Here is a 23,824-nt window from a genome sequence, read left to right as displayed (position 1 = left end):
CAGCAAAGGAAACCATAAACAAAATGAAAAGGCAACCTACCAAATGGCAGAAAACATTTGCAAACTATATATCTGACAAGAGGTTAATATCCAAAATATATAAAGAACTCATACAACTCAATAGCAATCCCCCCAAAACAAAACAAACAACCCCCCCAAAAAAACAAAACCCCAATTTGATTAAAAAATGGGCAGAGGAGCTGAATAGACAGCTTCCAGTGCAGCCATATGTAAGGCCAACAGGTGTATGAAAAGGTGTTCAATTGTCACTAATTGTTAGGGAAATGCAAATCAAAACCATAATGAGCTATCACCTCACACCTGTTAGAATGGCAGCATCAAAAAGACAGATAACAAGCATTGGCAAGGGTTTGGAGAAAGGGGAACCCTTGTGTTCTACAGGTGAGAATGCAAATTGGTGCAGCCACTATGGAAAACAGTATGGAGGTTCCTCAAAATATTAAAAATAGAACTACCATATGATCCAGCAATCCCACTGTGGGTATTTATCCGAAGGAAACAAAATCTCTATCTTATACATCAAAAGATATATGCACCCTCATGTTCATAGCAGCGTTACTGACAATAGCCAAGACATAGAAACAACCTGTGCATCCACTGACAGGTGAGTAGATAAAGAAGTTTAGGCATGCATGCACGTGGTGGAATATTACTCAGCAATAAAAAAGAAGAAAATCTTGCCATTTGTGAAAACATGGATGGACCCTGAAAGCATTATGCTAAGTGAAAAAAGTCAGACAGAGAAAGACAAATACTATATAATTTCATTTATATGTAGAATCTAAACAAAAGACTAATTCATACATACAGAGAACAAATTGGTGGTTGCCAGAGTAGGGGGATGGGGGGTGAAATGAGAGCAAGGTGGTCAAAAGATACAAACTTCCACTTACAAGATAAATAAGGCCCAGGGATATAATGTGATATATGGTGACTATAGTTAACAGTATTGTACTATATATCTGAAAGTTGCTAAGAGAATAAATCCTAAAAGTTCTCATCACAAGAAAAAAATCTGTAACTATATGTGGTGATAGATGTTAGCTAAACTGATTGTGGTGATCATTTCCCAATATATACATATATCAAATCATTGTGTTGTACACCTAAACCTAATATAATGTTATATGCCAATTATATCTCTATTAAAAAAAAGAATCCATAAAATAAATAAAAATCACCAGAGGACACACCAACAGTTCTATTAAACTAGAAGGTGACGTTGTCACCTGGCTACCTTGGGCTGCTCATTGCAACAAAGAAAAAGGGTCACTGTCTGGTCAGAGTGACTGACTTTGCTGAAGAGGAATTGGGTTCCTATGGCACAATGAGGGTAAGGAGTAGTATGTCTCAAATGCAGATCTTTGGGGGTACCTCTTAGAACTCCTGTGGTCTCTGATACATTTTATAATTAATTGTTTCACTCTGATAAATGATAAAATGTACAGGGTTCTTTTGCTCAGGAGGAGCTCATTGTAAACATAGGGCCAGAAGTCTGAAAGAAAACAAGGCTATATGTTTAAGATTAGTGGTGTTTATTTTTGTTTATGTCTTAATTCTTCTGTATGTTTAAGGGTAAAAACAAGGATAGATACAGAGATATTTGAAGTTATGAGAATACATCAATCAGCAAAAGAGTTATCTGAAATTTAAGTCTCACAAATAAGCAGAAAATATTATTTCTGGCAGACTGTATATGGTGTTAATTCTTTGAACCGTATTAAGAACAATTTCAATCAGTTGAAATTTATGGTACAAGGCAAGGAATGGGAGCTACTAGCTACATAACTTCGGCAAATTACTTAACATCTCTGAAACTCTTTCCCAATCTGTAAAATAAGGGCACGTGCTAGTTAGGTAAGACGCTTTGTAAGTGGGAGTTCAGAGAAAAGTCAGTTTTCTTCTCCTAACCCAGAGTTTCTCAACTTCAGCAATACTGACATTTCAGGCCAGGTAATTCTTTATTGTGGGGAGCTGTCATTTGTATTGTAAAACATGTCGCAGCATGCCTGATCTCTACCCATATCTACCCTCTATCATCTGGAGAGATGCCAGTAACACCTCTCTCCCAGACTTGAGGTTGAAAATGACCACACATTGCCAACTGCCTCCTGGGAGGCAAAATCGCCGCAGCTGAGAATCATTGTCCTAACCCCCGTGTTCATCCAAAAAGGATCTGAGCGAGAAATAAAACGTAGTCTCAGAGTAGAATGCAGGGGTCCCACCTCACAGAGGCAGGATGTGTGACTCAGAAAACTGGGGATGAGGAGATTCGAGCCTCCAGCGAGTAGCTGAAGTCCTAATCAGTGAAAGAACTGACTACGAGGGAAGGTGCAACGAGGGGCAAACGAAGAGGGAAGAGGCCGAGACTCTGGTCTCTGGGAACCAAAGATGCACACACTAGTCACCACTTACAGTGCTTAGCTGACTCCGAGGCAGAATTATGTCCAGTTAAACCGAGACGCTGAGGCCGTGGCGGAAGCCTTAGGGAGCGAGGAGCGGGTGCCGCGCGGTGCCAGGACTCATTGCCGGCACGCCTGCCTGGTGGAGTCCCTACGACGTCTCCGCCGCCGCCTCACGTGCGGACGCCGGCCGCAGGCCCCGCCCCCGCCCGGCCCCCAGGCTCTCGACCCCGCCTCCGCCCGCAGTTGCCTCCTCCGCCTGCAAGCGGCCTACGTAAGCGGGCAGGGGCGGGCTGGAGGTGTCGGTGCTGCCACGTCCTGGCGGCGGCTCGCGGAGCAGCGGCCTTGCGGGAGACTGTAGAGCCGGAGGTGGAGGAGGTGGGGCTGCCGCTGAAGCCGGATGTGGATCTAGTGCTGTGTACCCGGGTGGGTGAGAATCCGACGGGCCTGGAGAGGAGCGCCGACTGCAGGTCTCTACGGGTGAGGGGGACCGGGGGTCGGGGAGAGAGAGCGGGGCCCGGCCGGATGCCCTGGGTGCCGGCTGGGGCCTGCCCTTCAGGTTTATCAAACAGGTGTGACTGCTACCCCCCGGGCGAGGCGGGCTAGGCCCGGTCCGGGGCGGGGGGAGGTTCCGTTCGGGGAGCCGGGCATTTATCTTCGCCAGCTGGGTGCGTATGAGGGCGTAGAGGGCAGTTTGGAGCAAGTTGAGCGGACACACGTGTGGAGCAGAGGTTAGGGATGATGGCCAGTGGTCCAGCCGTGCAGGAGGTGGCCCTAGCAGGCAGGAACAGAGACTGAGGTCGAAACTAATTTTTCGTTCGTCAGGCTTTAGCGTGGGGGATTGGACAGTTGTTCACAGTCTCTGCCGCCATCGGTTTTGAAATGGGCACGAACGCCTCTGGCCCTGTTTTCCACCGTTCCTTTCCGCGTAGCACCCCACGGCGGTCAGGAGCCACTTGAGGACATGATTCTGCTCCGAAGATCACCTGCACTGACTAAATCGGGGTTTTCACCGCAGGAAAGACGGACATCCTTTGTCTCTTCCGGGGGCTTCTACCCCTAGAAACACTGAGTACTGTGATTTCTCTTATAGGAGCTGTTTATGTAAATCGAACTCTTAAAATTTCATAAAAAATTGAAGGGCGACTATAGTTTTGTTAGGATATACACTCGTGAATAAATCCTAGAATGGACCTCAAGAAATCATTTAGGTCAGTTTCATTAGGCAGGATTCACTGACATTTTTTAGAATAGGGGAGACACCTCCCTGTCTGGCACGATGATGTAAATATTGGCTTCTATTGAGTATGGTACTGTAGAGCTCAAGACGGGAGAACAACATCGGAGGATTTAGTCCCAATTCACTCATTGGCTGTGTTACCTTGGGGTCAAGTACTGAAAGCTCCACGTGCTCCAGCTTGCTCATGGGTAGACTGGGAATAATGCCTAAGTCACAGGGATCAAATAAACTATCAGGAAATTTAAAAATTCTCAACTGAAGTGTAATTGAATAACTTAATAAATATAGCTAGGCTTATTAAAATCATCACCGAATGAAGTGTTCTTTAGATTCACAATTCAGTCAAATTACTATTGAAATAGTTATAAAATGTATGTAGACGAACCCCAAAGTCTCAAACAGCACACGGGCCCCCTTCCTGCTTTAACCATGTACTGAAGTCATACAATAATGCCCTGAAAGCTCTTGAGATATGTAAAGTCCATTTAGATTTGACATTAGATTGTTTTTTTAAATTTTTATATCAACTTTTGAAATCTTCATTCCCAGTATCTTATTACTTGTTGCTCTCAGTTGCTTGATTCTAACAGCAGCTCCTCCCCTCGTATATTCTAGTGCACTATAGATGCTGAGAAACCTGTTGAAACTGTCCAAAGAATGGTCAACCGACTGAAAACCTGATGTGATCTTAGTAAAAATGAATTTGGTGTATGGTTTTTGTGATATCACTTGTAGCAGTTTGGTAATCTTTTTTTCTTCTAGATATTCTGAAATGTGATCTCCAGATAAGTCTTATACCATTCGTTATTCATTCACTAGGCATTTATTGGGCTAAGGTTAGGCATATATGGGCCTTTAAATGCTTGTTAACTTAGTAGTTAAACAGAAAAGGTACTTGAGAAATACTTAAGAAGGGTTAGGGTTTACTTTTTAAAATTAATCTAAAATCTTCAAAATAAGACCCCAATGAGGGAATTCCCTGGCGGTCCAGTGGTTAAGACTCGGCACTTTCACTGCTGTAGGCCCAGGTTAGATCCCTGGTTGGGGAACTAAGATCCCACAAGCAGCGTGGCCAAAAAAACCAAAAAAAGCAAAACCAAAAGAAACAAAACAAAATAAGACCCCAATGATAATGGTGAAATTCAGCTTCAAACAACTGTGCGTTTCTGTTTACTGAAATTTCCTATATTGTGGTAACTGCGGGCACTTTAAGATGCTGAAAATTATTTCTTTTGTAAACCAAATAAATTTACCTGTTTTGCTCTTTTATAAATGCTTTTGAAATTTAGTATCAAATCACATCTTACTTTAACTTGCCCAGCATATTAATTGGGCACCAGCAGAATTTACTGTATGGGGACAGAATAAGATAAAAGAAGGTAACCTTAAGTATGGCTCTGTTTTGTAAAATAGCTCATGTAAACATTTTGATATTAATTTTTTTAAAGTTTTTTTGATGTGGACCATTTTTAAAGTCTTTATTGAATTTGTTACAATATTGCTTCTGTTCTATGTTCTGGTTTTTTGGCCACGAGGCATGTGGGATCTTAGCTCCCCAACCAGGGATCAAACCTGCACCCCCTGCGATGGGAGGCTAAGTCTTAACCGCTGGACTGCCAGGGAAGTCCCCTGATATTAATTTTTGATTGCCATAAGAATATGGATTCTTATTTCTATCCAGAATGCATTCAGTACTTTAACTAGCCTGAAATTCTTACTTTCCAAATATAAGTGCTGCTTTGACTAAATTTTAAACTCTTGCGCAATAAAGTAGAGAATTCACCTTCACTAGTGCCTCTTCCGTACAACAGAGTATAGAGTCTGGAGTCATGCAGGAATGGTTGCATAATTTGTGGCAACATTAACAATTTCGACAGTGGCAGCAGAGAATTAAGTGTGGGGCCCTGTGTCCTTGAAGCTGGCCCTGCTACCTGGTTGCGAATCCTCACTGTTCCTTATTTGCTCTGTTATCTTGAGCTAGTTACTGTGCCTGCTTTCTAGTCTGATAGATCTTTCATTGTATTTTCATTTGTATATAAAGTACTCAATAAATATTAGCCAGTATCATTTATTTTTATCATTCATGGAATCAGACCATCGATTAAAGAAAAGCACAGGAAAATATTAGTATTTACTGTTTAAAATTCTTTAAAGGCTTCATAATCCTAATTCTTCTCCTGTGTACCTCTCCCCTCTCTCTCAGAAATTATTAACCCTATTTTGCGAGTTTTCTAGGCACATTTCATTGTAAACTCAGGCAACTTTATAGGAAGACGAAATCTAGTTAACTTTAAATTATCTTAATGTCCATCCACATTTCCTTTTGAGCTTTCTTTAAACTTCATGCTTACAACTGTATGTTAAATAGCATGAACATCAAAATGTTTAAATGGTATGTTGTCTTGAAGAACTTAAATTTGTAATACTTTCTGACTTCTGCACTTAATGTACACATTTTACTTTATTGGTAAATATTTAGCCTGTTTATCTGTATACCTGAAAAACAATTTTGTTATCCATCTTTCAGATTAGAGTACTCTCAAAAGCCTCAGGGGTCCAATTATCAGGGGCAAATACTAAAGTGCATGCACTAAAATTAATCTACAAAAAATCTGTTTCAAGTGGACCATAAGCTTGTTAAATTTTATGAATGATTGTTTTAATCATCACAATTTCCTTTCATTACTATTCTTAGATCCAGGCATAGTTTTTACAGCATAACATGATCTGAGTCCTTTTTGAGGGAAAGAAAACAAACCTCTCAGTATTCTACATAGTAACTATTATTTTTAAGTTCTTTCTTTCCTTTCTAAGAATGCTAACTTTCAGTTTAACATAAACATAATAGATCATCTTTTTGTAGCTCCTGTACCCAGCACAGTGCCTGACTCACGAATTAATTTAAAGGTGAACAAAGTTAACAAGAACGTATAAAAATAAATTTAAAATTAGTTGCTAACTGAAGTATCAATGTATCTTGTTGAACACTTGCCCTGTGCCAGGCACTGTTAGGTACTTGTATACAGTAATTCATTTCTTCTAACAATTTCATCTCCATTTTACAAATGAGGAAACATTCTCAGTTTAACTTCCTTAGCCATCATCACACAGTTGATGTTTGAACACCAGGTCTGACTCCAGAGCTCATGCTCTTTCCATGTCTAGGTTTCAATTTCAGCTTTGCTAATTCTGTGACCTTGGGCAAGTTACTTAACTTGTCTACACCTGCATTTCCTCAGCTGTTGAAATGGAGATAATAATCATCCCTACCCTGTAGGATTGTTATAGTAAGTGAATTAGTAATGTGTAAAGTTCTTTGAACAATGCTGGCACATAAGTGCTGAACAAATGTTAACTTCTATTATTACATCACAGTACCTTCCCAAAGCCTCTGCTATACTGCAGCAGAGTATATATATATATATTACCTATATATAATAGTTACATAGGGTTATACAGTTCAGTCGACCTTTAAGGAAAACTTAAGAATAGTTGCCCTTAAGCATATTGTGACTTATGAAATAGGGAACATCTGGGAGTTGGGTTATTGGGGAAATTGATCTGTTATTAAATGGACTTTAATTTTTCTGGCATTGCTTTTTTGTTTTATGGTAGTATGTTATGGATATATATCTTTAAATTCTTTGTTTCAAAGAAGTACAGGCAGGTATCAAATAGAATACAGTTGACCCTTAACAACACGGGTTTGAACTGCAAGGATCCACTTACATACACATTTTTTTCAACAGTAAATATTACAGTACTACACATTCCAAGGTTGGTTAAATCCACGGATATGGAACTGCAGATACAGAGGGCTGACTATAGGTTATACATGATTTTTCGACTGCGCATTTTTGACTGTGTGGAGGATTGGCACCCTAAACCCATGTTGTTCAAGGGTCAACTATGGTTTCTTTAGCTGGGCATGGGCTTACAAATCAAAGTTCAGGGTTGCCTTACAATCTCCTAATAATTGTTAGAAAGACTTTCCTCCAGCAGCTCTGTTCCACAGAAGTGTGCCCCACCAGCCTTTTTTTTCTCTTTTTGGCTGCGTTGGGTCTTCATTGCTGCGTGCGGTCTTTCTCTAGTTGCGGCGAGCGTGGGCTACTCTTTGTTGTGGTGTGCAGGCTTCTCACTGCAGTGGCTTCTCTTGTTGCGGAGCACGGGCTCTAGGCGCATGGGCTTCAGTAGGTGTGGCTCGCGTGCTCTAGAGCGCAGACTCAGTAGTTGTGGCACATGGGCTTAGTTGCTTCGTGGCATGTGGAATCTTCCCGGACCAGGGCTTGAACCTGTGTCCCCTGCATTGGCAGGCAGATTCTTAACCACTGCGCCACCAGGGAAGCACCGCCCCCCCCCCAGCCATTTTTATGCTTCATATGTTTTTCATTCTTTCTATCATTATATCTTAAGTCTCAGTTTTTTTTTTTTAATATTTATTTATTTTTGGCTGTGTTGGGTCTTCATTTCTGTGCAAGAGCTTTCTCTAGTTGTGGCAAGTGGCGGCCCCTCTTCATCGCGGTGCACGGGCCTCTCACTATCGCGGCCTCTTGTTGCGGAGCACAGGCTCCAGACGCGCAGGCTCAGCAGTTGTGGCTCACGGTCCTGGTTGCTCCACGGCATGTGGGATCTTCCCGGACCGGGGCACGAACCCGTGTCCCCTGCATCGGCAGGCGGACTCTCAACCACTGCGCCACCAGGGAAGCCCAAGTCTCAGTTTTATTAGACCACACCTAATAAGAACCTGACCATTTCTGAATGTTCAAAAGAGAGGAAAATACCGTAATTGATCATTTTTCAATAGTATGAAAAACACTGGCTATTTTTTTTAACATCTTTATTGGAGTATAATTGCTTTACAGTGGTGTGTTAGTTTCTGCATTATAACAAAGTGAATCAGTTATACATATACATATATCCCCATCTCTTCCCTCTTGCATCTCCCTTCCTCCCACCTTCCCTATCCCACCGCTCTAGGTGGTCGCAAAACACCGAGCTGATCTCCCTGTGCTATGCACCTGCTTCCCACTAGCTATTTTACATTTGGTAGTGTATATATGTCCATGCCACTCTCTCACTTTGTCCCAGTTCACCCTTCCCCCTCCCCGTATCCTCAAGTCCATTCTCTAGTAGGTCTGCATCTTTATTCCCGTCTTGTCCCTAGGTTCATGACCTTTTGTTTGTTTTTTAGATTCCATATATATGTGTTAGCATACAGTACTTTTCTCTTTCTGACTTACTTCACTCTGTATGACAGACTCTAGGTCCATCCACCTCACTACAAATAACTCAATTTCGTTTCTTTTTATGGCTGAGTAATATTCCATTGTATGCATGTGCCACATCTTCTTTATCCATTTATCTGTTGATGGGCACTTAGTTTGCTTTCATGTATTGGCTATTGTAAATAGAGCTGCAGTGAACATTGTGGTACACGACTCTTTCTGAATTATGGTTTTCTCAGGGTACATGCCCAGTAGTGGGATTGCTGGGTCGTATGGTAGTTCTATTTTTAGTTTTTTAAGGAACCTCCATACTGTTCTCCATAGTGGCTGTATCAATTCACATTCCCACCAGCAGTGCAAGAGGGTTCCCTTTTCTCCACACTCTCTCCAGCATTTATTGTTTCTAGATTTTTTGATGATGGCCATTCTGACCAGTGTGAGATATCTCATTGTAGTTTTGATTTGCATTTCTCTAATGATTAATGATGTTGAGCATTCTTTCATGTGTTTGTTGGCAATCTGTATATCTATTTAGGGCTTCTGCCCATTTTTGGATTGGGTTATTTTTTTGATATTGAGCTGCATGAGCTGCTTGTAAATTTTGGAGATTAATCCTTTGTCAGTTGCTTCATTTGCAAGTATTTTCTCCCATTATGAGGGTTGTCTTTTCATCTTGTTTCTGGTTTCCTTTGCCGTGCAAAAGGTTTTAAGTTTCATTAGGTCCCATTTGTTTATTTTTGTTTTTATTTCCATTTCTCTAGGAGGTGGGTCAAAAAGGATCTTGCTGTGATTTATGTCAGAGTGTTCTGCCTGTGTTTTCCTCTAAGAGTTTGATAGCATTTGGCCTTACATTTAGGTCTTTAATCCATTTTGAGTTTATTTTTGTGTATGGTGTTAGGGAGTGTTCTAATTTCATTCTTTTACATGTAGCTGTCCAGTTTTCCCAGCACCACTTATTGAAGAGGCTATCTTTTCTCCATTGTATATTCTTGCCTCCTTTATCAAAGATAAGGTGACCATATGTGTGTGGGTTTATCTCTGGGCTTTCTATCCTGTTCCATTGATCTATATTTCTGTTTTTGTGACACTGGCTATTCTTAAGCTGCTTAGATGTAGCTGAGAAACTTACAGATTTTTAGAAAGACTGCTGTGAAAACAAAATCCAGTAGATAGTCTTGGTGTGAATCTGTCATAGCTGAGACCAAATATTCCAGTGAATGCAGAGAATTTTCTGTTCATGGTTAATAATTTTAAAAAAAAGTTACACGCCCAGGAAGTCTTCTTTAGTGTCAGGTAAAAAACTGATGAGTTACTCCTTAGCCCAATAATAAAATTAAATAATGTAAAAAAAAAAAAAAAAAACGAGCTCCTGAAAAGTCAGCTATTCACAGTGCTACACTAGTAGCACTGACCCAGAGGAAAAAATGCTTTAAAGGTCCTATTAGAAAATGGAGTTTTCAAGTGTAAAACTTCTAAATTTAGTTACTTGTTTACTGTCTGATAGAATCTGTGAGTTTTCTATAGAGCTCTAGCTGTGGCATTTGATGTTAGAGTCAGGATAGGCTAAAATAAAATATCTTGCATACCTGTTAAAGAATTTTTTTAATTGCATTAATTTTTATTAAGAAATTGACATTCTTGGGCTTCCCTGGTGGCGCAGTGGTTGAGTCGCCTGCTGATGCAGGGGACACGAGTTCGTGCCCTGGTCCGGGAGGATCCCACGTGCCGCAGAGCGGCTGGGCCCGTGAGCCATGGCCGCTGGGTGTGCGTCCGGAGCCTGTGCTCCGCAACGGGAGAGGCCACAGGGGTGAGAGGCCCGCGTACCGCAAAAAAAAAAAAAAAAGAAAAAAAAAAAGAAAGAAATTGACATTCTTGACAATCAACAATCTTCTATTAAACAAAATGGCTTAACATTTAAAATTTTATTTTAGACCTTACTGCAAAGATGAAACCTGATGAAACGCCTATGTTTGACCCAAGTCTACTCAAAGAAGTGGACTGGAGTCAGAATACAGCTACATTTTCTCCAGCCATTTCCCCAACACATCCTGGAGAAGGTTTGGTTTTGAGGCCTCTTTGTACTGCTGATTTAAATAGAGGTATGGACTCAGTTTACAAATTCTGGTTAGACTTATAGTTAGCATTCTGTGTTCTCCACAAACACGATGATGATGCCTATAATTTTTAAAAATACTATTGGACTTATATATTATTCTTTGTGCTTAAATTTTAAAGTGACTGAGAACTCAATTCCAATGTGTACAGACCAGATGTTACTGTATTACAGTACTGTATTACAGTATTTCAAATGACTTAAGTACAACAGTGTTCCTTCCTAATTAAGCAGCCAAAAAGGGGAAATTATCTTGTATAATGACACGTAAGGAAGAATCTTCTCTAAGAAGCTGGATAGGGAATGAGGATAAAGATAATTTGCCTTGGATAAGTTGCAAAAGGTTTTGTCTACATGTATTCCTTTTTTTAACATCTAAATTCTCCAAAATGATTTCCTTAAATTTCAGTAATCAAAAATCAACTTTTTACAGTTTTCTTCTTGGTAGGAAATCTTAAGAAACTATTATATTTTGGTCATATTAATTATTGGGTGTATAGAAGTTAAGATTCTCAACATTCTATGCTATTCACATTAATTTAAAGTAACATTAATGAAATTAATCAGGAATCTTTAAAAACTGTAGTCTCAACAATGTTATTTATATTTTATTTTATAAATAGTATCATATTTGGTCATAATGAGAATCTTGCATTTTTAAGTAAAACCAAAGCACATATTTGGGAAAATTCGGCATCCCTTGTGTTGAATGTAATGCAAATTACATTGAAAACTGTACATGCTGGTTCTGTAAATATTGAGTATTAAGGTCAGCACTATTCCAAAAATGTTATGCAGGCAAAAACATTGGTAAAACCTACTACTATTTGTTTTACGTAGTGATAATAGAAAGAATAATGGGTTTCAGTTTAATATTTTAAAATAGTTCATTACATAAAGTTTTGAAAAAATAATTGCTCACCAGCTTGACACATTACTTCTTTTGATATATATTTCATTTGCTGTTCTCATGACTTGAAATCTGTTTTTCAAAACTAGGTTTTTTTAAGGTACTAGGTCAGCTGACAGAGACTGGAGTTGTCAACCCGGAACAATTTATGAGTAAGTCCTACAGTCTCTTTTTCCTGAAGGAAAAGAAATAAAGGGAAACAAGATTTTATTTTTGTTTAGAGCTCTATTCAGTGTCTACTTGTGGTTTTGTTCAAATAGCTCGAAATTATTCAAATAACAAATTAGCTGTTTTCTTATTTAAATGTTTAATGTAGCTGAACTGTTTTAGAATCCAATTGTAGCAACTACCATGTTTTACAAAATACCTGGCTACTTTTAGATCATTACTGTAGCACAGAGCCTGTGTGGCAACCTTAGAGAGTGTTTTTTATTGTAGTGTTTACCTTTCATGTGGTTAGGTCATTTCACAGAAATTTTATCACCCAATCAAAAATGTAAGAAAATATGTTCTAAATTTATTTTTTGGTTCATTTATATTGAATTTTAAGGTTGGCAGGTATCTTTTAGTTCATCCCTCCCCCTTTTTTAATACATATGAGAGGATGGAAATTAAAAGAGAGGTCAAATGACTTCCCAAGATCACAGGAAGTTATTGGTAAGAAAAGAACTACAACCTTCCTGACTCCATCCAATGCTCTTAACAGTGTCTTCCTATTTTCTTCATTTCCTTCAATAGGTAATTTTATTTTGTACTCTATATGACCTTCCTGAGATGAAGATTATTATTTCCTGATTCTCATTGTTTCTTTTCCTTCATTGAATTTATTTCTTCCCACTCCAGACCCATTACTAGAACAAGACTGTGGAAATAAACAGTATGTTGAGACTGTTAGGCTCAGTTTTTATTCTTGAATTCTTCTTTGCAGGCATATCAGATTAGATGAAAAATCATGTTATTTCATCAATATAAGTACTAAAAGTCAATTTGAGGGGAAGATATTTATTCCACTTTTGCTCCTGTTTGCTATGTGGCTTTGGGAAAAGCTGGGAAATGAAGACTTACTTTTTTATCTACTTCACAAGGTGCTTTCAAAGCAAACAAAAATGATGACTCTATTTCTAAAACAGGTCATGTAATCATGGAACACTTGAGAGCACAAAGGGAAAATTGCAAACTACTTTGTCAAGTTATTTTAAAATCAAAAGACTAAAAATTAAAGAATGGAGACACATAAACATTCTCTTATTAAAATTTGCAAAGAGTTTTGTTCTGTGTGAATATCTGTTAAGTGAAAACGTTAATCAATTTAAAGTTAACTAGTAATGAAGATATAAAAGTTTTCATACACTAATCACAGAAATGGCAACATGTACAATTTATTTGTATTTTAAGTGCTGTTCATCTAAAATAGCTATCTTAGTCTTACCTTATTTTGCTAGAAGAGTTTTTAAATGTATGGACTATGTCCCAGTTGATATTGATTGCTGATATTTCAACTACTTGATCATTTTTAATAATTGATATTTTCTTTAAAATTACTGTGGTAAAATAGCTATAAATATTCAATAATATTTATTGAAGTAAGCTAATTCTAGTATTTTTCTGGCACCTAATAAAGTTTAATGTCTGCCACATAACACTATTTTCCAATTTCCACAGAATCTTTTGAGCACATGAAGAAATCTGGGGATTATTATGTTACAGTTGTGGAAGATGTAACTTTAGGACAGATAGTTGCTACAGCAACTCTGATAATAGAACATAAATTCATCCATTCCTGTGCTAAGGTATGTGTTCATATTAATGCTTATGAGTAAAATGGATATGTGTTTTCTAGCAAAATCGACTTTGAGTTACCATTAGACAAGTCTGTTTTCCCACTGCTTTTTATTGTAAAATGAGAGAGCTAAATATTGGCTAGAATAAAAGTTTTGCTTCTTAGAAATCACTTAGTAACAGTCAATTTCCCATTGTCTTCTAAGAGTTATGAGGAAGAAAATGTGTTAATAATATGAATTGTTTGCTAAAAATTGTTCTGTAAGGTGTAGAATTGGTATAGACAAAGAGAAATCGAGTCAGCATCGTGGAATTTGGCAGTAATGTTTGGAATCTCTAATGCTAATTTTTATTCAAAAACAATACTTTGAATATACTACACTAACACAAATTCCCATCAGTTTCCCAGTGGTAAAGGGTTCAGAATAATATATTCCGTTCTAATTGTGGCACTTCTAATGCCTGTAGATTTCCTTCACTCCTCATGACTCACATGAAATAGTAAAGAAAACAAAACCTAGGTAATCCAATGAGAATATGATAGAAAACACTTGGAATTATTCTGTGAAGTATGAATTTTGGTGTGGTTTCTGTACTAGAAATTAATAAACTGTATTTGGATGTCTGAAATAAATTGCAATTAAGCAAGGAGTAGGATGATGGATGTAGTACATTCATGACAAGATTACATTTTGGTGATGTGGATTTTGAGACTTGCTTTAAAATAATGGGGTGGGAAGGTTTAAGATAGAGACAAAGCAAAATTAGGCCACAAATTGATTGATTGTATTATCTCCTCTATAATAGTAAGTTAAAAAACTTTGCATTTTGCAAAGTTCAGGTTTACAAAACACTTATCAATTCTTACTGTCACTTGTTGATTTAACTAAAACAAAACTACATGCTTAGTCCTTTAAACATTGTAAATATTTTCAGAGAGGAAGAGTAGAAGATGTTGTTGTTAGTGATGAATGCAGAGGAAAGCAGCTTGGCAAATTGTAAGTAGGCAGAAACAAGGTAACCCTGGATAAATTAGATACTCTTTGTGTTTCAGTTTACAGTTTCTTGCAAGATACTTTTTTAAAAGTGTTTTACTGTTTGAAGTTTTTTAAGCATCATTAATTATGAACTCATTCTCACTCCATAGCTTAGACTGAATTTAATGAAGAAATAAGGTATTTTTATATAATTTTTACCATAAAGTTGGAAATTGGAAGTGTACTGTTAAAACAGCAACACCTTAGTTATTAACTTTTAATAGTAGTACTTTTTTTTTTTTTTTTTTGCGGTACGCGGGCCTCTCACTGTTGTGGCCTCTCCCGTTGCGGAAGCACAGGCTCTGGACGCGCAGGCTCAGTGGCCATGGCTCACGGGCCCAGCCGCTCCGTGGCATGTGGGATCTTCCCGGACTGGGGCACGAACCCATGTCCCCTGCATTGGCAGGCGGACTCTCAACCACTGCGCCACCAGGGAAGCCCCAGTAGTACTCTTATAGTAGTAGGAAACAGAAACTTTTGGTTAGCCAAGTAATTTGTCCGTTTCTCTGTCATATTTAAAAACAAAGGAAATGTTCTCAGTTACAAAGTTTTAGAAGCATGTACTGAAACAGCCTTCACAGTGTAATCCTCTATACATTTATCTAAATCTTTTAAAGTAAGTTTCATAGGTTTATTGCTTATTTATAAAATAGAACTTGCTTTTTAATATTATCCCTTCTGAGTTTTAAGGAATTCACTCAGTAAATATTAAGCACCTGCTATATGCCAGATACTATTCAAGGTCTTTGGTATACATCAGTGAATGAAAGAGAACAATTTCTAGTATTTCTAGTCCATGTAACTTAGTCATGCCTTTTATAATTGTGTAACTTCAATCAAGAGGTTCTGTCTTCAGAATAAGATTTTTCAATCTATACAACATGAGAAAACCCTTCTGGTAAATTTTTGTAGATCTTTCCTAGTTTTTATAAAGATGTATACATTTTTGCTTTGTTTACACTTGTTATACTTGTTTACACTTGTTACAACCAATCCAGAGTTAACCTAATACATTCTTTCACAAATATTTAAGTAACTTTAAAAATGATAAAGAACAAAGCAATTATTTACCCATTTTATGTTGGCTATTCCTAAATAGTTTGAATAGATCTAGGGAAAAAGATTAATTTTGGCCATATTTTTTAAAAGGTTTCTAGTCTTTGGTGTTAATATTAATGTTAAAACCTATTTTTAAAGAGGGTTTAGGGTGAGTTCAGGGTTTAGGATAATATTTGTTCTATTTATTAATGGGCTGGAGATTACTAAAGTATATTTGAAACAAAATCAAATGCTTTGGGTGATTTAAATGTTTAACCACTTACAATTTGAATGTTTAAATGAATATAGTGGGAAGGGCCATGATCTAATAAACCTATTTGTAATAAAAACTTGAAGTTTTATGTGATATTCACTCACATTGTTACTAAAATCCATTTTTATTAACAAATGCTCTATGCCTTGCCTACCTTTTTTTCTTTAATTTCAGGTTATTATCAACCCTTACTTTGCTAAGCAAGAAATTGAACTGTTATAAGATTACCCTTGAATGTCTACCACAAAACGCTGGTTTCTATAAAAAGTTTGGATATACAGTATCTGAAGAAAACTACATGTGTCAGAGGTTTCTAAAGTAAAACCTTTTAAGAAAGACATCTGTCAAAGGAGCTGATGCAACAAGGCTACACTCTCTTCCTAGAGTTAAAGTATTTTGTTGCCGCAACCCAGTGACCTCCAATAAATACTGGATTGAAAAAAACACTGTAATACAAGTATAATGACATTTAGAAGATTACTTTGGGCTGGTGAGACATGCTGAGTTTAGATTACAGATGAAATTGTTAAGGGGATGATTTTTAACCAAAGGAGTATATTTTTAACTTGAATCTTTTCTTGCATTGTATTTTTCTAAAGTTCGGCTTTATTTCTTAGTAGTCAGTATAGGTAGTAAGAAGTTATATGTCTGCTATCTGTACTGCTCATTAAAAAAAAAAAGCATACAGTGAATAAGGCTGTTTCTTATCACATTCATAAAATTAATATTTTTTTCAAAGAAATATATCTAAATACCACTTAGGGGTGTATCATTTCACATATATTACGTGAAATTGGATGTTAGACATATTATAACTAAATGTAGTTCAGTCCAACATTTGCTGATCCTAATACTATACTGGCAAACCTGGTGAGCCTTTAAAATAAGGAGAAATGAAAATTAACTTCTTATAAAATGTGACAATTTAAATGTACATCTAAAAGTTGATATAATTCTAATGTAGCTGAAGTACCACCTGTCTTATATGTGAAATGTAATAATTATTCATTTGTTTAAAATATCTAAGAGAAATATAAGGTACTTTTTAACGGTGAATTAGTAAATCCTGGCATATTATGTATTTCTAAGCTGATTTCTCATTTTTCCAGGGGTGTCCGAGCCTCTCTTCTGAGTAACATTTTTATGAAAATGGATTACAAAATTGAGTGGAGTACTTTAAAATGTATCATACTGCATTTATTACATTCTTAAAATGTTGATGGAAGCTTTTCTATTTAATGTGATTATAATGGTACTATTCTGGTCACTATCCTATTTTGATTTTATTTATTTTAATTATTTTTTTTAAGTTGAAATAAGAATTAGATACTTCACTACTGGTTCGAATCTTTTACATTTCATGTTATATTAAACCTGTTCATATGAATAGTCTTTTGTTAGAATCTAAATGTTTTCTGTGCTTTTCTTGAGTTGTCTATTGAATTATTAGGTCAAGTCATGGTTCATAAAATCTTAGTTTTGTGTACCTTTTGTAAAAGGAGCTTAGAAAGTAAAGATCACCTGTTTCTCATCCCTTTGATTCTCACCTACCTCAACTAGATTCCAGACTTCCCTCCATGCAGTAAAGCTAAAGTCGGCTTTCTAAAACAACAGAAATTCTTCACCAACAGAGGGTGTACTACTCACCTGCTGATGATATAGGCAGATGAATTGATCTGTCCCTAGTGAAAGCAACAAAGCTAAGTTTTGCTTTTTTAGGAGTCCTATAACCTTGATAACACCAGCTGTACTAGGTACAGTCTGGTAATTTAAAACCTCTGTTAACAAATAAACCTAATAGGGACTTCCCTGGTGGTCCAGTGGTTAAGATTCTGCGCTCCCACTGCAGGGGGCATGGGTTCGATCCCCGGTTGGGGAACTAAGATCCCGCATGCTGTGCTGCATGGCCAGGAAAAAAACACCACCAAAGAAAACCCTAATAAAAGGCAAAATTAAATGCTTTATTTCATTTCTTACCACTGAACAATTTGAAGTAAAACTATAAGGTGGCTATTTCAATAAATCCCTTTAAATAGTGTTCTTAAGGTCTTATCTTAAATCCCCCCCTACAGGAAATAGAGTTGTAGGTAAGGTGTAATACATAAAAATTGTGTCATTGAGGAAACTGATGATCTGTATTTAGCTTTAGTTAACCAGAGAAATTTGATTTTTCTAAGCCATTTTGTGGGTAAAATTGAGTATGAAAAAAACTGCATAGAACATTTCAATATATACACTTTTGAGCATTGTTTACTTTTGAAAAGGTATAACGAAGTGGCAATTGTGATTTTTATTTTGCTCCATGTATTTTATATATTTGTATTTCACTGACTCTCAAGCACTTTTTTTTTCTTTTTTACATGTAACATTTGGAAATGTGGATGCATTTTATGATCAGTGGCTTGTCTTAGTTTATTCAGCAATATTTTTTGCCTTTTAGTAGGATCAAAAAGATGGTGTAGAGATGCTAATGATGATGTCTTAGATTTGATGAAGAATATTATGTAGGTAGGCTAACAAGGGGAAAACTAAAAGCAAAAAGTATTTTTTTTAATGAGCTGGAAGCTGTTCTATGGATGTGGCCTTACCCTTTCCTTCATTCACAAATTTCCTCCCTTTCAACTCCAAACTTGTTCAACTAATTGTTTAAAATATACTTGAGCTGGGGCTTCCCTGGTGGCACAGTGGTTGAGAGTCTGCCTGCCGATGCAGGGGACACGGGTTCGTGCCCCGGTCCGGGAAGATCCCACATGCCACGGAGCGGCTAGGCCTGTGAGCCATGGGTGCTAAGCTTGCGCGTCCGGAGCCTGTGCCCCGCAACGGGAGAGGCCACAACAGTGAGAGGCCCGCGTACCACCCCCCAAAAAATATATATACTTGAGCTGAAACTTGGGCCTTCCGTGTACTGACCATAATTTTTATGTGTGATCACAATGTTTTAGAAAATACTCTTAAGTGCTTCTCAATATCCAATGTTCATTCATCCTTCTTAATCTGTGTGGGACTAAAATTGGGTTACTTTTACCTAGAAGACAACAATCTAAGTAAAGAGGTTCTGAGGCATAAGCAGTATAAATGAGCTTTTCAATCTTTTTGAGGTATAATGGCACACCAGTTTTAATACAACCACCAATCTTCACAAAATAATTTTAATACTTTGTGCCTGAGCTAGCAGCATCTTGCACTGTGACATTCCTATACATACATAAGCATTTGATCCAAGTACAGATGTTAAAAGCAGAGTAACTTAAGCAATTGTCTGTACAAAGCTAAATAGACACTGTAGGTTATTTTTCTTTGTGAATTATTTTTGCTGCATAGTAAATTGCAATTACATGTCAGTATAATGTTACTGATCTACAAAATACACTTTGAACTGTGAGGTATGGCAACTCCCTATGAGAGAGAGCTAGCATGTAAACCTGAATATTTTGAGTGATTTTTTTTTTTTTTAGCTGCCATGGATGGATAAGACAAAAAAAAAATCCAGCATTCAAAGACCCAGAAACTTATTTTTCTAATCAATAAAAAAAAAATAAAATCTTTTAGTAATTTTCAGCTATTTCCTATCATTCACCTATTGGAGCACTGATGAATGGACAAAATAAATATTGAAGTGAAGCTAAGTTTGTTATGGAATTATGGATTAAACAGTTATCTGAAAAAAAAAAGTCTGCCAGGTAACTGCTCATTTACTTTACATCAAGTTGAGATTTTGATATATATCTCTATATATGTATCCCAACTTTATAATTCAAGATTGCAGTTAAATACTTCTAATTCATTTAAATTACCATGGTAATAAGACAATTATAAACCTTATATTTTCTTTAAAAGGACATGCTTAACATTTTCTGACATTACTTCTAAACTCAGATGAAGCACAAAATCCTCCCAAAACAAATAGTCTGCTCTCAAAGTTAGGTGGTTGAGAGTTGGTAGCAAAGGGTATCATGGTTTAATACTTCCACCACAGAGTAGATACAAATAAACAAAGGTAACTGCTGTTTAAACATCTGGTAAGAAATTAACAGGAACCAATGGACTGAAATTACAAGGTAAGAATACTGCCATTCCAGTTTGAATATTTTCAATATTGAAGTTTCATACTTTCAAAATGGAAAATAAAGCAGTTCTCCTATGTTTTGATGCAATATCATTTTAAATTCTGTGCCCAGGTTAATATTTAATGTTTAAAATTGGGTGCTGGGTCACTCATACATTACTCAAATATTCTAGAAAATAAATTATGATTGGTTAAATGTACTGTAGTTAGCTATCACAAAACATCAGTGGAAACAGAGGAATTATAGAAATGGAACAAAACAGAAGAATAGGAAGAGCTACCAGAAGAACTAGTTGAACACTGGGTGGAAGAATGAAACCAAGATAAAACAAACTTGCAGTATTCTTATAGAAAGAATAAACTTTTTGTCCATATTAATTTGTACTCAAGAAGATGACAGTCCTTTTTTCTAGTGTTTGTGAGAGTCTTTAATATACAGTGCTGGGCAGGCACTTTAGTGCCAACATAAAAATTTCAGTGGTTAGAAAAAGTGGAAAATTACCAACTGTAAATTAATAACCAAACCTGTACTCTTGGCCAGACTACTAGAGAGGATATGTGTATTTAAGAAATTAATTTAGAAAATCTTAACTGCCTCATTTTTAAAACCTAAATGGACTATTACGAAGATTCTTTTAAGCTGTTTTTGTGGAATGAAGCATCACAGATTATTAGTTTGCAAAAGAGATCTTTGCTGACCTAACCAATAATGATCTATATACAGGAAAGTTGTATTATCTGGCACTTCACCAGCTGGAATTTCTGAACACTCAATGCAAATCTTGACTATACTAGACCACCACACCCAATGACCTAATCACAACAGAATACAAGACTACAATGGGATTGACAATAATGCTGTTATTTTAGGGTGGTAAAATAAGGAAGGGAAGGGAAATAAGAAGAGGAATACCACCTGGGGCAGCAGAATTAACGCTTAATTAAGAAAGCAGTTTTGATTCACTGCCACTCTCCTGCTCTGCTGGATAAAAAAGCTTTTACTGTATTATTACACGTTAGGGAGGAAAGCGAAGTAGGTAACTTGCTACCTTACAAGTCCCATCAGTAAAGCACCTCAAGAGAGGACTGAGAAAAGTGAGATACAAAGGAGTTTTGTTTGTGCTACCCTAAATCACCAACTATAAAAAGTTAAAAACACTCCTCTCCTCCCCAACATCATACTTAAAATAGCAAAAATGTTTTTCTTAGAACAATTTTTATATGTATAAATAAAAACATGGAGAACCTAGGACCCCTAAAGTGACTTCGCTAATGCAAATTATGGGGGAAATTTGGATTAATGCAATGCCAAGAACTGATTACAACACTAATGTATAATACACTGAAGTCTCCCACAATCACTTTTCCCCAATAAATGCATCCTCAAAGAAAAGCATTTCTCTGAGCCAGAACAATCTCACAGAATCATTAAGACAACATAAGAACGGAGTAAATGCTCCATATTCCAAATAATTTACTAAGGTTTCTTCAAGCCTTAAGACTTTCAGTTTGAACTAATTTATGGTTTAAAAAAAATTACAGAAAAACGTTCAAAACTTTTCACTGTTCTACATACTAATTTAGAGGACGTGAGGATTTATTTTTTATATTTTCTAATGAGGCAAGGCACTTTTCTTTTTTGGGCTTTGTTTAGGAAAAAAATAGTGCTACACTGGTTTATTATATTCTATTTAGAACCATTTTGGACAAAGAAAAAACAGGCTACACAACTCAAAAGAACAAACACAACATTTGGCTTTTAAGAATGCTAAAGGAAAGTCACTTGAGTTTAAAACTCTCCTTGTTTTTGAGCATCTGGTATTATAAAGCGAAACATTTTCCTTTGTTCATTAAACTTTTTTTTCTATAGGATAAAATTAGGAAGGTAGTAGGAAAAGAAGCAATACTTGGATCATGTTAAAGTAAGGACAGATGGCTAATGTCATGATTTAAAGATTATTAAGATGGGATCAAGAAGTTTAAAAAAACTAAAAGATAATTAAGCTATTGAATTATATTAAAAAGAAATGTGGCAGATTCCTGCATTTGTTAATGTTTCTGTAAGAGGCTCCATCATAAAATTGAACTGTAAAATTATTTTTAAAATGTAATACGTAAAACAAAATGAATTTTTAGCAAACTTTAGGAAATTCTTTTGTTATAAATTACCCAGATTTTATAAACAAGTCCCCCCTAACTTGCATTTTGTTTAAAGTAACAACTTTATATCATACAAATAAATTTCAAGTATGAAAAGTGCATTATTGCAATAATACCTCTTTGCAAGTCCAAAATTCTTTGTTTATAATAAAACTGTAAAGAATTAAAAAAAAAAAAAGGAATAAAACCATCAGTGCCATCTATTGCAGAAGTCCGACATCTTAAAATGTTGCTCAACAAGTTGCAGAGAAACATGTCTGGAAGCAACATATAAGTGAAAAGAAACTACTTGTGTTTTTACCATTTTACATTATTACTGTCTGTAGTATTTTCTCCTTCCCAAATAGAAATTCACATCCTCTATACTGTTGCTCTTCAATCAGCCATTCTGTGCAGTCGCCACTTGCATGTTTCCAAAATCATCTTCTTCTTCATGTGTTCTCTTCAAACTGCCTAAAAGTTATTGCATGAACATAACATAATGGGAACTTAAATAAATAAATTCATTCATTAGAATGTTACAACTAGCAAAAGCTTCATTTTTCATGAAGTGTTACCATATATATGACTATGAAAATTCTATGACTGAATTTTTAGTAAACTGTTGTAAATCCTTTTGTTGTAAACAACCCAAAGAACTTTATATCTTCATGACATTTTCCCTCTTAAGGTATTTTATATAATGAACATTAATTTTTAAAATAGTTTGAAAATAGAAATTTTAAAGGGATAACGGTCCACAATTGTTTGGTTACGGAATTTGCTTTTTAGGCTCCATAAACATGTGACTTAGGACACTGTACATTTGTACAATTTTATTTTGTAGATATAATTATCCTTTTGCTTCCACAGATGCTGCCAAAAATATTTTTTCCACTGAAAATATGATTTTATTACCAACAAGTCTAGAGTTGGGAGAAAGGAAGCATGTAGCAGATAAGAGATTTTCTTTTATCTACTCTTCACATCAGAGTCTGCTAGTACAGAAATTTCCCACACAGAATCAGAGCTATCCCCATATGCCCAACAGTTATAATCAAGAAATTTGAGTCTCAATGGAGGAAAACTTTAGGGAACAACTGAACTGGTAGAGGGTTTGCTGTGTTATCTGCCTAACAATCGCATGACCTTAAACTTATGCCCTAAAGGTTGTGCTAAATCATGGTAATAATGTTAATACAGAGGGTGGATTCCAACAGAAAACTAATGTTTCACTGTAAGATTAAAATTAAGGATAGAAATATAGTATTGATGGAATAGAGAAGAAAATATGCTAGCCATAAGTCTAAATACAGTGGTTGTAACAGTTTCAGATGCAGTGTTGCACCTGCATTCTACGAAGGGAGGTAAGAGACATAGGTAACTAATACAAGGCAGAAAGTGAGGAGGTACAGATAAAGCTCTATGGCAGTTTTGAATAACTAGAGATTAGAGGAACAGTAAGTTAATCATCATGTTTTCTTGAGGTGATGACATCTGAACCAAGTTTTTATGGAGAGAGAGACTGAAGGTGATGCTTTCTAGGTGGAGAACAGAAGACACGCACAGGAAACCATTAG

At 36.5% G+C, this 23,824-nt stretch overlaps 2 protein-coding genes across 4 annotated transcripts in view; one reads left to right on the top strand and one right to left on the bottom strand.

The window, feature by feature from the left end:
• The first annotated feature begins 2,696 nt into the window (after positions 1 to 2,696).
• On the top strand, positions 2,697 to 19,815 carry GNPNAT1 (glucosamine-phosphate N-acetyltransferase 1). Of its 2 annotated transcripts, none has more exons than XM_030854990.3 (6): positions 2,697 to 2,903; positions 10,820 to 10,987; positions 12,001 to 12,063; positions 13,574 to 13,701; positions 14,627 to 14,688; positions 16,214 to 19,815. In XM_030854990.3, the coding sequence occupies exons 2-6, from the start codon at positions 10,834 to 10,836 to the stop codon at positions 16,359 to 16,361; spliced, it is 555 nt and encodes a 184-aa protein (XP_030710850.1). In that variant the 5' UTR covers positions 2,697 to 2,903; positions 10,820 to 10,833; the 3' UTR covers positions 16,362 to 19,815. The 2 variants fall into 2 exon arrangements, with proteins under 2 accessions (XP_030710850.1, XP_030710852.1); XM_030854992.3 differs by having other exon boundaries at positions 2,698 to 2,893.
• The window catches only part of STYX (serine/threonine/tyrosine interacting protein), a 40,150-nt gene continuing 27,124 nt past the window's right edge, over positions 10,799 to 23,824 (bottom strand). Inside the window, exons 11-12 of one of the 2 annotated variants that reach the window (XR_011377260.1) lie at positions 22,567 to 22,718; positions 10,799 to 12,086 (exon numbers count right to left, since the gene is read on the bottom strand). Coding sequence is in view for 1 of the 2 variants with exons in the window: in XM_030854988.2 (XP_030710848.1) it covers positions 22,645 to 22,718 (74 nt within the window). In the remaining variant the exon portion in view is untranslated. Of the gene's footprint in view, positions 12,087 to 19,507; positions 22,719 to 23,824 lie in introns of those variants that run through there. The other variant, XM_030854988.2, reaches the window with a different exon arrangement.

The sequence above is a fragment of the Globicephala melas genome, chromosome 2 (genome assembly GCF_963455315.2).
Source record: "Globicephala melas chromosome 2, mGloMel1.2, whole genome shotgun sequence".
NCBI classification, from domain to species: domain Eukaryota; kingdom Metazoa; phylum Chordata; class Mammalia; order Artiodactyla; family Delphinidae; genus Globicephala; species Globicephala melas.
Note: the sequence above shows the minus strand (reverse complement) of the source record. Positions and strands in the feature narration are given on the sequence as shown.